General features: G+C 45.5%; 1 protein-coding gene across 2 annotated transcripts in view; it reads right to left on the bottom strand.

Annotated features, from left to right (window-relative positions):
- The window catches only part of WWOX (WW domain containing oxidoreductase), a 923,493-nt gene extending 909,953 nt beyond the window's left edge, over positions 1-13,540 (bottom strand). The window contains exons 1-4 of one of the 2 annotated variants that reach the window (XM_008689777.2): positions 13,031-13,540; positions 6,892-6,956; positions 6,439-6,496; positions 4,771-4,949 (exon numbers count right to left, since the gene is read on the bottom strand). In XM_008689777.2, coding sequence (XP_008687999.2) covers positions 4,771-4,949; positions 6,439-6,496; positions 6,892-6,956; positions 13,031-13,137 — 409 coding nt within the window. In that variant the 5' untranslated portion in view covers positions 13,138-13,540. The remainder of the gene's footprint in view (positions 1-4,770; positions 4,950-6,438; positions 6,497-6,891; positions 6,957-13,030) is intronic. The other variant, XM_040633625.1, reaches the window with a different exon arrangement.
- Positions 13,541-17,376: the final 3,836 nt, after the last annotated feature.

Below are 17,376 nucleotides of genomic sequence, written 5' to 3'. Positions count from 1 at the left end.
TTTGAAGTTTAAATAAATATATACAATTAGGATCCATGTAATAAAACTTAGGGAGGGGATTACATTACATAAATACCAAAAAATGAAGTGTCAGTCCTAAAACACATTTCACTGGTATAGACCAAAGTGGCCAGCTTTTATTTGTTCAGAGAAAAAGTTTTGTTCCTGGTAATGGGTATTCTGGCTCAAAAATTGGAAACCAGACCAGGCTATCCTAGATCTAAAGTCACGACACTGATGCAGCTTAGCGTCAGGAAGGTTCAAAAGGCCAAAGGAATTTTTCATCCTGAATAAATCCTGAAAGGGATTTAAAAATCAAATTTTAACCACTGGTGGCTTAAGACTACAAGGAGAAAGTTTTATCATCATTGCCAGTAAACATTACACTGAAAATACTTCATCTGTTCATACTTGTCACTGGATTTTTTTTTTTAAAGACTTAGTAATCGCTACACCCAATGTGGGGCACGAACCCATGACCCCAAGATCAAGAGTCACATGCTCTACCAACTGAGCCAGCCAGGCACCCCTTGTTACTAGTTTTTAAATGGACATTTGACAAAACCTGGATTTCACTCCTTAAATGTGATAATTCTGTATGCCTGCTGCAACAGACTGAGTTCCAACAAAAGCCCCTGCTAACAGGAGACCATCAACAGGGTAGGTGCTGTCCCACACTGAGGCATTCAATTAACCCCTCATTAGAAGAATCCTGCCTTTGATGAGCACATGTCAGCCCTAAGATTCAAGCAGCCAGAACTTTCTACTCAACTATTTATATGCAAAGACAAATCCGCGCCACTGACAGGTTGTCTAGAAAAGCAGCTACGGGGTCCTCCGTGATGGGAAAATGGCCTAACCAAAAACAGTTCCTCTCCCAAGACTTCCCAGCAAGGTTTGTATTTAATGATCACCATTAAATGGTTGAAGCCGTTTCCACTCTTTTTTACCAAATCGGAGCCATCAGGCAAGCCTAAGTCCAGAGAGCCACGACATATCTGCCCCCTTCCTGCTCAGCGCTACGTTGAGCACAAACAGAAATCAGTTCCTCCCTCGTGTCTACTGGTTAGCGGTCAGGACTGTGGGGTTCCGGGCCTCTTGGGTTTGCTAGTAGAAGCTTTGGGTGAAGAGATGACTTCCCCCTGGATACTGAGATGCTGATCTCCACAGAGAGAGGTCCAAGCTACAGCTCTCAATCTATAAAGATCTTCAGGTTCAGAACGCTGGCTGACAAAGGTCAAGGAGAGAAGAGCGTTAGTTTCTGAGAAGGGACATCTGAAAGCTCACAGCTCCCTAAAAAAGGGGACAGAGCTGAAGCAAGGGGTACAAGACGTTGGTGGGACGTCCCCAAGAGTTACACAGGGTGTGCCACCAAAAGCCTCCTGTAGCCCACGGCATCAAAGTTACCTAAATGTTATCTAAATTGGGGCTACTTTAGAGAATGTTCGGGTGATCTTACTTTGAAAGAGATTACATCATCTACTGCAGGGGCTGACAAACGTTCTCTGTAAAGGGCCAGATAGTAAATATTTAAGGCTTTGCAGGCCATATGGTCTCTACCATAATTACTCAATTTTGCTGAAAGCAAGAAAACTGCGACAAAAAAAATGGAAATAAATGGGCGTGGCCATGTTCCAATAAAACTTTAGTTACAAAATCAGATAGCAATCCGATTTAGCCCAGGAGCCACTGTCTGCCAACCCCCAATCTAGACAGTGAACCCAAACAACAACAATGCCTACTTACAGACTTTAAGCGTGAAAACAAAGATTTCATGAACCCATAACACTTTATTCTGACATCTCCTCAAAATCCTTATATCTTCCAGCATCACCCTAATCTTTTTGAGCTGAATTAAGTGGGAATCCCTCTTAACTGCCTTAGTAATATAAACAACTGAAAATCCTAACTACAGCTCCAGATCACTTACAGCCAGAGGAGGAAGACGGTAACACAAAATCTGCTCAGAGACCACTTCAAAAGGGGCAGTATCCTAGTGCAACACTGAAGCTCATCAGGGAAAGGTGCCCCTCTTAGCACCTGGTCATCCCCTCCCACCACAGAGAGAGCCTCACTGATAGCAATTCCAGCAAAGCAATGCCTGTGGAGAATTAAATAAATAAAAAATAAAGAATCACTGGACATACCAGGTTTGTAAATCAGCCTTTGCAAAGCAAATCAGGTTACCTATGTGTTTAGTCTTGGAGCTACCACTCTCAAAATAAATGCTGGTATGCTTTGTGGCAGCCCACTCTACTTCAAAGAGAACAGACACCCAAAAGGCTGAAGGCTGGACAGCTAATACACAGAAAACAGGCTCCTGTGAGCTGCAGAAGGAAAATGAACACCAACACCATTAAAGCTCGGATAGAAGATGACTCCTGACGCCCATACATCTTGAAAATGAAGATGCCCGATTCACTCTGCATTCAGTTACTTCATTTGAAATGGGCAGAAAAGTGGTGACAGCAATTTATAAATGGACATGTTTCATAGTTCAGGAGAAGGAAGGACTTTATCTAGAAGCCACAGCCTACTTGGGCAAGGACACTTCCTAAGGCAACCACGCAGAATACAAAAAGTGAACTTAGTTTCAATGAAAAGCCGTGTGCCTATCGTCAGCCTCTTTTCTTTAAGCCTGACACCGCTGCTGCAGAGTGAAAGTGATTTGCAAGGATTTGATTGCTTGGAATTTTCAGTGTGAGATTATTTCAAAAATTAAGAATAAAAATCTTTCGCAGCCACCAAGACCTATGCTTCCAGAGAGAGAAGAAGGGAGGGGGTGAGCCGGCAGCGCTACAGGCCATTTCTGAAGGAAGGCTGGAGCTGGGGAAGAAGGGCGGGGGTTTGAATAGGAAGAGCTGGTCGCCCCAAGACCTTCCCAACACTCCTTCCGCTCTAAGCTTTACGATTTGCCACCACACCCAACTGAACCACAGAAACCTGCTTGCAGTGGCCGCAGAGTCGACCGTGGACATCAGAAAGGAAAGGTCTTCAAGAAAGAGGAAGTGGCAGCAGTGAAGAGGCACGGAGTTTCCTCAAAGAGGTTCGAGGTCCATTCTAATCAACACATTTACTCTCGATGCCTCAGAATCCCCTCCTTTATGACTAAAGATCCGACGAGACAAAGCTCTTTGTATACTCTGAACCAAGTCGACTCGTCCTGGACCGTGATGTCACTGATGCTGCAAAGCTCTGACAGAGCATTAGAGGCATCCAGGGTCTGCTATTTAAGTCAGACAGAACATTTGGAACTTATGCAGAAAATAATCAGTAGTCACGTGTCTTACTAAATAAAGGAAAATACTCTCTCGCTAGAAGAGTAAAGGAATGGGATCTGTTAGTTAATTTTCTGGTTAACTGAGTGTTAAATAAAAAGAGATATCTTACTGAAGTCCTTACGTACTTATTTTTTGTTAATCATTCTCCACTGTACAGGTCCACACCCTCACCTAAGAATAGTCAACGCAATCAACACAACATATCGTTTCTTGGGTGACTGAGGATCCAGCCGTTTATTTTTAATATGGCATCATCAGTTTTGATATCAATGATGCTTCTATGGAATCCACCCCAATACAGGAGTTCAGAAAATCGGACTGAACATATTCTGAGCCGAGGGTGAGGTCTGAGAGTTGATTTTAAATAAATCCCTTTCCATTTTTTTAAGAATTCCATTTGCCTCTCTGCCTTCATAGACAAGTACAGTCAAGAGCTCTGCTCTGCGACTGTCGCTTGTTAGACTGTAGACCCTCTGCTATGCAGTAACTGATCCTCTAAGAATGTATTTTCACCTCCTGTGCTTCCCCTGATGATGCCGGGAATGCTTCTGGAGGTTCGAGAAGGGGGTCACTGAAATTGAAGAAGGATGGAGAAAGACAGCGGAGAAGGTGCACAAAGGCATGAGGAGACAAAGCTTATGAAAGGCCAACAAGGGGGGCAGTGGGGGAGCTGTGAGGGGTCAAAGGGCAGAGAGAACTTGCCAGAAAACAGCCCAACATAACTCTATGTTTTGTCTGTGTAAATTAACCTGAAGATGCAAATCCTTACTCAGAGCAGTTTGGATCTTACCGGTACATATGCAGACGTCAGTGGATCAAAACAAAGAAAGAATAAAATCAGGTGGAAAGCTCTTGTACGAGCATCTGCTCTGCCACTGTTGCTTTTAGCAGCCCTGTTTGCTAAAGGACGATGGCCTCTGGAGCCATCTACCTGTGCCGGTCACTGCAGTCAAACACTGGCCCTTAAGACGGTTAATCCAGAGGTTAAGACAAGGACTAATTTCCCAAATTTAAAGAGAAACAAAATCTTGTTCCCGAAGGAAAATGATACTCTCAGTGACCAGCTGAAACCTGCAGTATCCTTTGTTCCAAAGTCATGATAGGCTATTGCTCCTGATATTCCATTACCAATCAATTCTGGTTTCAATAACCCAGGTCACTGAAATGTGTCCAGACACCACACAGACCAGGCTGGAAACCCTTAGACAGAACCTGTTGTCTCTAATCCTTGAATACCAGAATAGCCACAGTCTTTTGCTGAGTGTTCAACTCTCAGAGAATTCAAGGTCAGCCCTTCCATGGCCTTCCAAGAGAGTAGTGGGATTTAAAAAGAGGCCAGGATCTTAACAAAACGATAGCAGGAAATGCTATAAATACATTTTTCTATTAGAGAATCACTGTAAAAGATTTCGTTGTAGTTCAAATTTAAGTGGATTTCATTATAGCAGGGACAAAAAAATCACAACAACGACTATAAGGGATGGCCTACCTATTCCTGAATTAGCTCCGGTGACCACGACCACTTTGCCAGTGAAGTCTCGGCCCTGGAGGATCTCCATGGCGGTGGTGCTACCGTCGTATCTCTGCCTGCTGGTCGGCTTCGTAGGGTTATCATCCACCGTAAATGCCAGTCTCGGGTCCAAATAGGTGGTTCTTTTATTTATATGGCTGCAAAGAAAAGGAGAAAACAGTGAACCCGGGCATTTATAAACGTAAGATCATCTTATAGTTTAGGCAAGGCAAACTCCATTTTTCATGTACTAAAAAAGTTTATTCTTAACCCCAGAAAGAACTGGAGTCCATTTAAGTCTGTCTTCTGGCCTCCAGAAGGATTACATTCCTGCCTGGAAAGATAGTCATCAAATCCTTTTCTTCAGAACTGCCTGTGAAATACACGTCGTAGCATATGAAAAGCGCTGCCTTGTATCCTGAGATCTCAAAAAAAGGAAACAGCTTTGGGATCCTTTTTTTTTTTTTTTTTTTTTTAATTCATGTAAATGGGGCTGTAAGATCTGTCAGCCACTCTTGTCAGTAGATTGCAGTGAAATCTCTGAACCCTGCACAGGGCATAAGAAAACTGGTAGGAGGTGGAAAACTCAAAATGATTTAAAAAAAAAAAAAAAGTCTGAACATTCTGAAGTTCTGATGATTTTCATTTCAAGACCGTATTCGTATCTCCTCTGAGCACTGTAGTTCTGATTTGGAGGTGATCTAAGTCTTATAGAAACAATATTCAAATATATTGGTACCTATGGATTAATGGGTTACTCCTATGTAACCGATTCATTTTTTTTTACATTTTTAAATGTACTCTTGGGATCTGAGAAAAAAGACTTCAAAATATCTTAAAAACCACTAAGGACTAACTCTCCAGAAATAAATAGATGAGATTTTGTGATTTAAAGTTTTTCTGTAACATGTGTGTGAATGCTTAAAATAATATATAGCTTAAAATCTATAGTCATTACCCTAGAAATACAAAGAGTCAAGAAGAATCCTACTTTCATTTTACTTATAGTCGGAGCTACCAGAGAAAAGTGTCTGTACAGGCATCACATGAGATGCCACAGCTGTGCCAGAGAGCAGCTGGCTTGCACCCGCGTGCCTGGGCCACGGGTGCTCACCTCTCCTGGCTACTCACTGACATCCCCTCGGTGGCCTGAAGGAAGCTACCATGAAAGGATGTGCCCCATGGAAACAGACCTGGGCTTCCCCCCCACACCCCCAGAACTGGTGGTGGAGCACTTACAAGCACACTGCTGTAACAGGCTGAGCGGCCGAAGAGTTACAGAGGAACTTAACAACATCAATGTCCAGTAGGTAATTTGATAAATTACAGTATATCTGTACAAAATCATACTCCATGGCCATTCAGCACCATTGTCTTGAAAAATATATACAGGAGAAAATGCTCACGAAACATTATATGGAGAAAGACAGGGTACCACACAATTCACAAAGTACGCTCTCTACTTTTTTTTTCTTTGAAGCAGACTTGGAGAATAAATTTAAAAATTATTAAAAGTAGCTATTCCTACCGATAAGATCAGAGTTATATACTACCTATTTTTCTATATTCGACGTATATTACTTTTACAACGAAAAATTCCTATTGAAGAGCAAAATGAATGAGAAGAGTTTCTATATGGACACTTACTCGACAAAAAAAACTTGTCCGTTCTCATCGGTTTCTTGTTCCCATCCATACGGCAGATCTGAAACACAGGAAGACTGGCAGGTCTATGTGCAGCAAGGGTGGCGTGAACAGAGGCCTAGGCCCCAGGTCAGGAGGTGCCATGCCCTTCCAGCCCCCAACCCAAAGCCTATCCCCCCGAAAAACAGCAGCCACGCTGGGCAAGCTCAGGCCACATGTATCAACCGTGGCCGTTACAAAAAACCCATGAGAAATCACCCTCACCACTCCACCCTCACTCTCGTCGCCTCCTTCTGCCACATCTCATAAGCTCCTCCAACACAGAGCCTGATTCCTTGAGGGCTCCCTCCTAGAGACCTTCCGGGAATGACAGAGCAGGCTGTCACCTGATTATGACAGTTCTATCTAATTAACGCTTTAAATACAAGGTTCTTTGCTTTATGACAGCATACAAACCTCCTGCTATTCGTTTTCTTTTGCCAGTTTTCGGATGTTCCCACTGGGTCTTCTCCTCAGCATGACTGTAAGAGAAAAAAAAAAAAAGTTAAAACTCCACCAAAAAATAGTAAGGAAAGGTTACACTTCTAAACATTAATCAACTGCATTGTTTTCCCCCCCAAAACAACACTATTTCCCAAGAAGAGTAAAGCCAGAGTTCAGAAAAGAAATACTCAGAACATAAATGCTACCATCTACATCAGGTCCAATTCCCTGGATGGGAAGGAGAAGCAGCCCGAGGAAATCTCCTGAAAGCCTGTCTTTGTGAGCAGGCTGTGGAGGACGAGGAAGAGAGGCGGACTGGAACCCTAGATGTGGGTCAACTTTAGGAAGCTTAGGGAGTCACTCAGAATATCTAGAGGTGCTTTGCATTTGTTTTAGCTGTATCCCAGGACAGATGAGCAAACTTCAGTGTAACTTATGATGCTGATGTTTAGACATCATTTGGATGTAATATTAATCTTATTTATTTTTTTTTTAAGATTTTATTTATTTATTCGACAGAGATAGAGACAGCCAGCGAGAGAGGGAACACAAGCAGGGGGAGTGGGAGAGGAAGAAGCAGGCTCATAGCGGAGGAGCCTGACGTGGGGCTCGATCCCATAACGCCGGGATCACGCCCTGAGCCGAAGGCAGATGCTTAACCGCTGTGCCACCCAGGCGCCCCAGGATGTAATATTAATCTTAAGTATTTATTCTTTCCACAGCTATAACTTTGAAGTGTTTTAAGCACTGACTCCTAATTGCTCCCAACAGGTATTTAAGAATGCAATTAGATAGCCCCATAGGTCACCTAACTGCAACCTAGCCAAGTTGCTCAACTTCAGAGCCTCAATTTACCTATCTGCAAAATGGAAATGATCCTAGAACTGATCTCAAGGAAATGCTATGAGAATAAGGTATCTAAAGGGCTGAACACAGTACCTGACATATAAGAAGCCCTCAAAAGTGCTACCCATTATTGTAAACAAATCAAATATACAAAGCAGTCCTAGTTCTGTGGTAAATTTAGCATTTTTATCTAACAGCACACAAAGTTATAATTAAAATCACGAGCCAATAACAGACTAGAGATACCGTCAACAGGTGATAAAGTATCAAGAAAAACATAAAATTACTTCATCAGAGAAGCAGCTGGATATTGCAAGAGGCATTCACAGGGGAGGCTGAATTTCCTAAAAGTTCATACTCATGCCAAAGTAGAAAATAATGATTAATCAATGACATCTAGATGATAAAATCTGAATGTGCCCTCCCTACAAAATAAAGAGAACAAATATGGACAGCATGAATCTGCTGTAAAATTTTACACGTGGCAAGCAAGGTTTTCTGGGGAAACTGTGGGCTTCAGGTCTGTTTTTGCAAACTCTCAGAGCAGGTGCAACAGCTCTGTGGACACGGGACTCAGGAGGCCAAAGCCTTGGGCTCCCAAATGCCTATAATCAGTCAGCCAGTCTCCCTGGCCCCACACCCACCTCACAGAGCTGTTGGAAAGGTAAGGGACACCCTACTGGTGACAGTGATTGGCAAACAATGAAGTCACTGTACAAATGCAGGGTATCAGCAGCAAGGACCAACGTCTACTTGTACACTGACCACCACGAAATCCTACTTGCAAAAAAGGAGAGCCTGAGTCCCTGGTAATGATAAGCTCCTCATGGACACAGCCCTAGCTTCTCCTTGCAAACTGAAGGGAACAGCGAGCAGACAAACCAGACACTGGCAATGACATACATCGTTTCTGCTCTTTGCTTTGCTTTCCTCCTCATGCTTCTTCAAGAAAAGTTTACAGATGTGATTTTACATTCTCCTCTGCTTAGCGTTAAAAGTAGATTGCATACCCACAGGCAGGCATGAAATGAGTTTCGAGCCGAACTCCAAAAAAAAACCTGCCCTCGAGAATCCACAAAGTGCCCCTTTGAGTGGAACACTGACCCTCTACAAGGCCTGCGTCCACCTGAACCCTCAGACACCCAGCCCTGGGCCTGGCCCAACTAGTTGCCCAAATGTAAACAGCTGGAATGAATAAATGCTTTCCAAAAGAGCTGGAAAATTCACTGAGAACATTTTTTTTTTCTGTCCTGAAAAACATTTAAAAAAAAAAAAAAAACCAATATAAATATTGTCACCCCATGTTTTGGACTCTGACAGAAAATGCTTAAGTCAGGGCTTTGTACCACTGGCAGTCCTGACATTGAAGCCAGATCGTTCTGGGCTGCTGGGGCTGCCCTGTGCACTGCAAGATGATTAGCTGCATCCCCAGTCTCCACCTAGTAGATGCTAATATACCACAGTTGTGGCAACAGAAAGTGTCTCCAGACATCGCCAGCTGTCCTCTGAAGGACACGGTGTCCCTGGGGGAGAACCCCAGGCCTGACACAAGAGAAAAGAACATAATTTGGTCGTGAGGATTTCAGAGCCCAAATGCTCATAAGTTCTGGCTCTCCCACTCGCCAGCCATGTGCCCTTAAAGAGGTGTTTCACCTCCCCGTGCCTCAGTTTCCCCACCTGTAAAATGGGGATAACAGCAGCAGCTGCTCCTTGTTGCTACTGAGGACTCAATCAGTTAACATATGTGAAGAACTAAGAACCATGCCTTTCACACAAAAGCATTAATTTAAATAAATACTTACATATAAAGCTTAATTAAAGTGTTTTTAATTGTAACCTAAATTGACTTTCTAATGAACAGAAAACCACGACACATGTCCCCAAAGTGTTATCCTCCTCTCCTTTAAACAGAAGCCTCTTCTATTTTTTTCTTTTTCAATAAGCTTTTTGTCATTTTAAGAGATAATTAACAGTGATTTTAATTTAAACCAAAAGGATTAAAATTAAATTCGTACCACATTACATGGATATCACTTTCAAGTATGATATTCTAGAAATTTGTTTTTGAAGTATAGTTAACTTGGAGACAGCTGACTGTGAGGAGGGCCAGCCCCTCGGGCCAGGGAAACATCTCCTGACCGGGCAAGACCGGTTGTCCCTCTGGCAGCCAAGACACCCAGGCTTCAGAAGAAGGGCTGGGGGTGGAGGGCCCAGGAAGGCCCAGGTGACTGCAGCGACAGCCCCAGGCACTGAGACCTTGTCCTTCCATCCCCACCTCCTGGCTTGAGCGAAGAATCTGCTCTGGACCGTCCAAGGTGGGGAGAAAGGCCCGCCAGCTCTCTCTGGTGCCAGGTCTGCCCTCAGTGGTGGGACAGTCCTTTCCTTGAAAGCCCAGCCTGGTGGGCCCTGGAGACATAGGATATGTGTGCTCTTGAGGTCTGTGAGTGCACCAAGGGACACATGGGAAAGCACAAGGGGCCAAAAGAAGCTACATGACAGGAGAGGGACAAAGGTATGAGTTGGGGCAGTGGGTCTCATTGGGAGCTACAGCCTCTGTCCTTGGGGGTACCCTTGCTGCAGTTGAGAAGAAGACCATTTGAAAACAGGAACTACTCAGAGGGCAGTCTTTTTTTAGCCCATTAACAGTTTCCCAAACCCCGAGAGGACAAGTGACCCTTTGAGAGTTAAGAGCAAAAAAGACCAGGATGCTTGCAGGTCAGGAGAGATCAAGGGGGACTGCTGGGAATTCAGGGTTAAGATTGGTCAGAGGCATTCCTTCCACCCAGAGAGCTAAAGAACAGAGGGCCGGGGGACTGGAGAGGGGGACCTGAGAGGGGTACCCCCAGCTAGGACCCAGCCAAAACTTGTCACTACATTCAGTGTAAACAATGGGGTCAGACAGGCCGGTTTGAGACCCAACACTGGGGAGGGTGGAGAGCCTTTTCAGGGACCATATATGCACCAGTGAATCCCCTGGAGGCACTTGGAGGAGCTGACTGAGATGTGCAGATCTTACTGAAAGAAGAGCCCAGACAATGGACGCCATTGAGGAAGGAAGCAGGTAGGAAAAGCCACCCAGCATAAGGCAGGGGAAGAGACCGGGTAACACCAGGCTTCAGGTGAACTTGAAGCCAGGGAGCCTAGGCTAAATGGCCAGATAAAGGTAAGCCCCACACAAAGCAGGAGGCAGAGGAGGGCTCTAGCAGCCAGGATGCCAGTCCTGTGCACCTTTTCATTCCAGGGCCCAGTATGCCACCTGCTCAGGGAGGCCCAAAGAACCCTTCACTGGAGGAATTCATTCATTCATTCCACGTGGACTTATGTCTCCCAGGTGCTAAGCATAGGGGATTCAGAGGGTAACAAGAAAAGGTCCCTGCCCTCATGAAGCTTACAATCTGGGGGAGGAAGACAGAGCACAAACAAGGAGAATATGGCTAAGATGCCTAAAGAAAAGGCCAAGTACCATGACTCAGATAACGAGACGCTAGGAGGAGGGTGCAGGGGGTCAGGGATAAGCGGAAGGTCTCTTGGGCAGTGGCATTTAAGCTCAGCTCTGGGGGATGACAAAGCCCTTCACATAGATCTCCAGGCAGAGGTAACAGCAAGTGTGCACCCAGAAGCTGCCTGGAGCCCCACAACAGCCTAATGGCTACCTGCTGCTAGACTTGCCCCTACCATTCTCCAGAGCCAGAAATCACCTTTCAAAAGACATAAATCCGACGGCACTCCCTGGCTCCAAGCCTTTAGTGGGCCCCCAGGTCCTAATGATGGAGCCCCAGCTCTTCCATGAGGTCCTCCATACACTGGGGCCTTCCTCTGCTGCCTCAATCTTCCCATCCCTGCACCAGTACGTGGGCCATAGAGAGGCCTCCACTCTGTCTCCTCCGCCTGGGCTGCCCTCCTGGCCACGAACATGTCCTCCTCTACTTGTGCTGAGGCCCAGATCAGGTGCCCCCCATCTCTCCAACACATGCCTCACGTTAGCAGGCTGCTGCTCACTATGCACACGCCGCCCTGGAACTAGCCATGTGCCACTCTGCCATGTAAGACTGGGTGACAAGGGGGTCTTATTTACCTCAGTACAACCAGTGCCCAGCAAAATGCCTGGCACACAATAAAACCCCAACGTGTCTTGAATGAATAAACTCACCACGGGTTTGTTTTGTTTTTTTTTGTTTTTTTTTTTTGTCTTTTTTCCTTCTGGTTTTCTTCCTACCAAGCAATGGAAGACAGCAGCGGCTCACAACCCTGGGTAGGTAAGAATCTCCTGGGAAGAGCTTACAACATACCAGCGGAGGTGGGGAGGGCCCAAATCAGTTAAATGAAAATCTCTGGAGGAGGAACCACGGAAAAGGTATTTTCTAAGTTTTCCAGATGTTGAAAATCACTAATTTACAACCTTGTTTCTCAAAGCCAAATGATAACCTGCCTTACAGGTAAAGCCTATAAAACAGATTCCCCATGCTGAGTGTGTGCTGCTTTTAATCTGTTTTTAGAACCATCAGCAGGTGATCCTAATATGAGGCTTAGGAGACGCTGTCACAGCTGCAGAGAGAGCGGGAAAAGCTAAGTTATTGAGCAGAGTACTTATTAGAACTGTGCTAAGTGTTTTATGTACAGTGCCTGAATTAAAATTCTGTCAACCCATTTTACAGGTGAAAAAACGGTGACTGAGAGTTCTTTCAATGGCCCAAATTCACACAGTAAGGGAAGGGAGAAAGGGTCTGCTAGTGTTTCCAAAACTTTGCCAGAAACTATTGGAGTTCTAGCATATATACAAATGTATGTATGTATACATACACATAACTATATTAGGACGTTTATTAAAAAATACATACTCCTAGCTCCCCACCCCAGACCCCTGCAGGAGGGAGCTGGGAACTGGTTTTTGGTTTTGTTTTGTTTTTCCTGATTGTTACTCCTGGATGAAGAAGTAAGGCCTGCGGGCCACCAAGGCACCGTGCAGCGCCGACTCCTGAGCAGCAGAGGGCGCGCCTGGACGCTGCCAGGTGACTCCCGCTGGACCCAGGGCCCAGAAAAGCGGCCAATCCGTCCTGGGGACCCTGGGAGCCTCCCTGAGGAAGGTCTTTAACTATTGCCTCCAATTCACGCGGCCTCGCCAAGCTGGACAGCCGGCCCGAGACCGTCCCCGCGCAGGTGGCATTCCAGGCAGCGCAGGGTCCCGGGCACGTGAGGCCGTCAGGGTTCTAGGTGCGGCCCCCTCCAGGTGTGTCCCAGGCCCGGCGGCCCCCCTGCAACCCCTTACTTGGCATAGTAAACCCAGCCGTCCTTGGTGGTTCTCTGCTCCCAGCCCGGGGGCAGCTCGTCCTCGCTGTCCGTGTCGTCCAGACCAGCGTAGCGCAGGGCTGCCATGACGGCAGGGGAGGCGCTCAGTCACCCACTCTCTCGGTCGCCCGCTGCCGGGTCTCTGCGCCCAGGAACTCACTCTCGCTTCAACCGAGCGCCGCGCGCGGCCAGACCCAAACGCTCGCGCCTGCGCACTGCGCCGCCGCGAGCCGCTCAGACGCCTCGGTAGCTAGAATTCAGTCTCCCGCGTTTCGCAGCTGCAGGCGTAAAAGGGGCGGGGCCTGGGAAGAACTCCGGTGAAAGCACCGGAGAGATCGCACTGCCTCCTCAGCTGGAAGTAAAAGCCGGTGGACGCCCCGTTACTCTGGAGATGGAGCTGAGCTTCGTCCACCTCCCGGCCTCGGGGAAGGGGCGTGAGCCTCCAGTCATGTTCCAGGACTCCGCCCGTTGCTCAGCGACCCGTAATTACTTCCGCGTCGGTCTGCCCAATCCTGCTGGAGCTCCAGAAAATGAGCATCCTGGGAAATGTAGGCCAGGCCCCGCAGGAAGGGACAGCGGAGCAGAAAGCAGGGATGCGAATGCTGGTTTTCTGGGCTCTGTCCTCTCCGTCTTTTAGGACATTATGAAGACTGGATGTTCCTGCCCAGAAACCTTCCAGAGCTTCCCATCACCCAGGCTGACTCACACACTTTGTCGTGCATGTAACCATAACATGTAAAGCGTGGGAACGTTAAAAATGCAAATTCCCGCTTGGAGAAGATGCTCCCAGCCACAGCATGACTCTGTTGACAAATAAAGGGCTAACGTTTATAAACCGATTAATTCCGGGCCAAGAATTCATAGATGATCTCTTTCCTGGAGCCGACACCTCCGTGAGGTGGGCACAGTTAGAAGAAAGAAGAGCAGGGGAGTAACTGGCAGTTGAGGCCGTATTGCTATACTACAATTACCTATTTATCTGCGTACTCCTGACTAAACTGACAGAGCATCACATCTTATGCTTCTTTCTATCGCTAGCACTTGGTAAAATGCCAACACCTTCAAGTTCATTGAATGAAATAAATTAATGAATCAATGTGATTTCATAGGTTTGGCCCTCTATAAGTCAACCTAGTAAAAAACCAATTCCCAATTTACAAAGTGGACTCTCTCAAATCCTCTTGGAGCACCTACAAATATTCTATCAATGTCCTGTATCAACAACTGGAAGCATATATTTAACTTGGTCTTGCCTAAGTTGTTTTCCAGAACATTTCCCAATTGAAACTCACTCCCCAACTCACTATCACAGGGAAGTCTACTGACCAGGATTGCCATGGCCTAGGTCTCAGAACAATGCAAGCCTCCATCTCAAAAATTACATATCTTTGAAATTTCTTTTATTTTTTTAAATTACATATTTAAACAGGTGGGGGGCATGGGGAGGCAGGGAGCTGTGTTGCTTTTTGCCTTCAAGTTCTGAAATTGATATTGCTTTGGGATTCCCGCTCTGCACGCTTTTTAGGGAAGAGACTCGCTTTCCTTTGAAGGTGCCCAACCAAAAGCTAACTTAATGAAAATATACTTTAGTTTTCACAGGTCCACTATTGTATCTCAGACCTATCAAAACATCACTCTCCAACCCATATACATTTAAATAAGTTAATTTATTAATATGCTGCTCTTCTGTTCCCTCCAATTTAACCCCTTGTCTCTGTCACCCAAGCCAATTTATTCCTTGAATATAAATAGAGATTAGGTCACAATGACCCCAAATGATGGAAAGGGGAATAAATAGAATCAAACTGATTAGTCTTTGCCTTTCCAATCATAATCTGTAGCTCTGCTCAAGGACTGACCACTTAGATTTATCTCTGATTGCCTTCACCAGAGCCTCTCGGGGCACCTGTTGCCTATGACTCAGCATCAGGCCACAGGTAGTGATACGGTATGGTATCTTCCCCAAAACTTGGTAGTGCTCCCCTTGGTAAAATTCACAACTTCAGGGTCAACCCTCTGCTCTTCCTACCACTTAAACTATTCCCTCAAGGCTTCTCCTGCCATGGACATCATGGTTTCTCAACCTCAGCACTACTGACATTTGGGGCCAGATAATTCTTTGTTGCTTGGAGAGGGGGGGGGAGTCTTGTCCTGTGCATTGTATGATATTTAGCAGCACCTCCGGCCTCTACCTGCTAAATACCAGTGGTGTTCCCCCTCCCCCAAGCTGTAAAATCAGTAAGTCTCCAAGCTGTTGCCAATTGTACCCCCAGTTGAGAACACTGATCTACACTGACAGTAAGCCAGAAAACTACTAACTCATAAATTAAATGGTGGGAAGTATTTAAGATGTTGAAGAGACCCTTCCTGGCCAGAGATTCACAAGGTGGCATTCAGACCCTGCTAGTTCAGATTGCCAATTCTCTAGCACTGTCTGAGGGCACAGGTTTCTTCAATTCCTAGTCGCTCCAGAGTTGAGACCAATGGATTGACAGAAGTCTGGCTGAGTGGCCCAGATACCAATAATGGTCCCAAATGGTTATGATGACCTAATTTCATTCCTTTCTTTCTACTTTTTATCTGTGGCTTCTATCAGAAGATTAAAAGAGTAAGACATACAGGCATTTGGGGATTTATGAAGGTAGGCATGCCAGATTTTAGGATTTCTAGTCTTTTGGCTTCATTCAAACTGATGTTGTTTTAGTCATGCTTATTTTATTGCAAGCAACAGAGACTTAAGCAAAAGTTTATGCCAGGGTGCACATGAGCTAAATTAGAATGTTATCAGGGCCTGAGCAAGCCCAAGGACAGGCTCCTTTTATTCCTCTTGTGGATTTCATAGTCTCTTGCTCCTCACTCTCTGCTCATGAGCTACATTGTCCTGCTCTCTCTACTGGCTTCCTCTGTGCACCTCCACTTCTTGCCCCTTGAGCTCTACCTCACACATGGCTTTGACGTTGGTCTTACAAGGATCTCTAAGAGGGTGAGAGCTCTATTTAGCATATAGATTATTATAGGTTTGAGGAGCCTTAAGTTTGGGAATGAGCCAAGGTCCTCAATATGTACGCCTAAATAAGCCTAAAGAATGGTTTGCTTTTGTAAAGCCAACTAAGTCACATTGATGGGTAGTGAGGAGATCTTAAAAAAATCCAATGTGTGGTTATACAACTGCACACCAGATGGCCCTATGTGCCCACGATCTGAAAGGCTAAAGACCAATCCCTGACAAGGATTTCTACATTTGAACTGTCTTTTCTCTTTGAGTGACCATTTATGCACTGACAATTGATGAACATAGACTAACGAGTTGCTGCTAAAAGCAGTTTGGCATTACTTACGTGGTGGACACAAGCTTTAGGGGAACATCCCCGGGGCCACATTTCTTTCTTTCTTTTCTTTTTTTTTTAAGGTTTTTATTATTTATTTATTTGAGGGAGAGAGAAAGCGAGAGACAGGGCCTTAGCACAGGGGGAGGGGCAAAGGGAGAGGGAGAAGCAGACTCTCCGAGGAGCAGGGAGCCAAAGGGGCTTGATCCCAGGACGCTGGGATCATGACCTGAGCCTAAGGCAGCTGCTTACTTGACAGAGCCACCCAGGCACCCCACACACCCCACCCCTCACCCCAGGCCCACACTTGTTTAGTTCCTATCATTACCGTGATGATGGTCATTGCCCTTCCCCTCACACACACAAACAGCCCAACAATTCTGCAAACCTGCTTTAATAGAAGTCACCATTCTTTGGGAAATTAAGCTTCCTGTGCTGGTGCCAAAGGCAATATGCCAATGAGACTCGGGAAGCCTTCCTGGCTCCTCTGACAAACTTCTCATGGAAAGTAACCAGTAAGGAAGAATACTGAACAGGATTCCCAGGGAAAACTCTCTCCTGGTCAATGTGGCCTTACATAGGAAGGTGTGTTTGTATTTCATTTATTCACACAAACACACAATAAGTGAAAAAAAGTTATGCCATGTGTCTGAGAAAAAAACAAGAAAATCGAAATATCCCTTGCATCCAGAAATCAGTCAATTAGGGTAAGACTTACAGACACACAAAGAACTATGGTTTGAGGATTGTAGGAGAAGTTTGAACCAAGATGTACAGGTATACAGAGGCAAGGGTGAGTTTCGGTGGTAGGGTTTCCTGTAATTATCTTTGGAACCCAACTCAGCTCATGTCACTTACAGTGACCAAGTCACTAAACTTGCCTTATTTCATTATCAGCCCTGTTTTTACAGATGAAGAAACTGGGGCACACAGAATTTAAGTAACTTGTCTGTGGTCCCTCAGTGAGTAAGAGCCAGCAGGCTCTGGAATTAGAATCCAG

The sequence above is a fragment of the Ursus maritimus genome, unplaced genomic scaffold, assembly GCF_017311325.1.
Source record: "Ursus maritimus isolate PB19 unplaced genomic scaffold, ASM1731132v1 scaffold_19, whole genome shotgun sequence".
Taxonomy (NCBI): domain Eukaryota; kingdom Metazoa; phylum Chordata; class Mammalia; order Carnivora; family Ursidae; genus Ursus; species Ursus maritimus.
The sequence above is the reverse complement of the archived record's forward strand: the minus strand, read 5'-3'. Positions and strand labels throughout refer to the sequence as shown.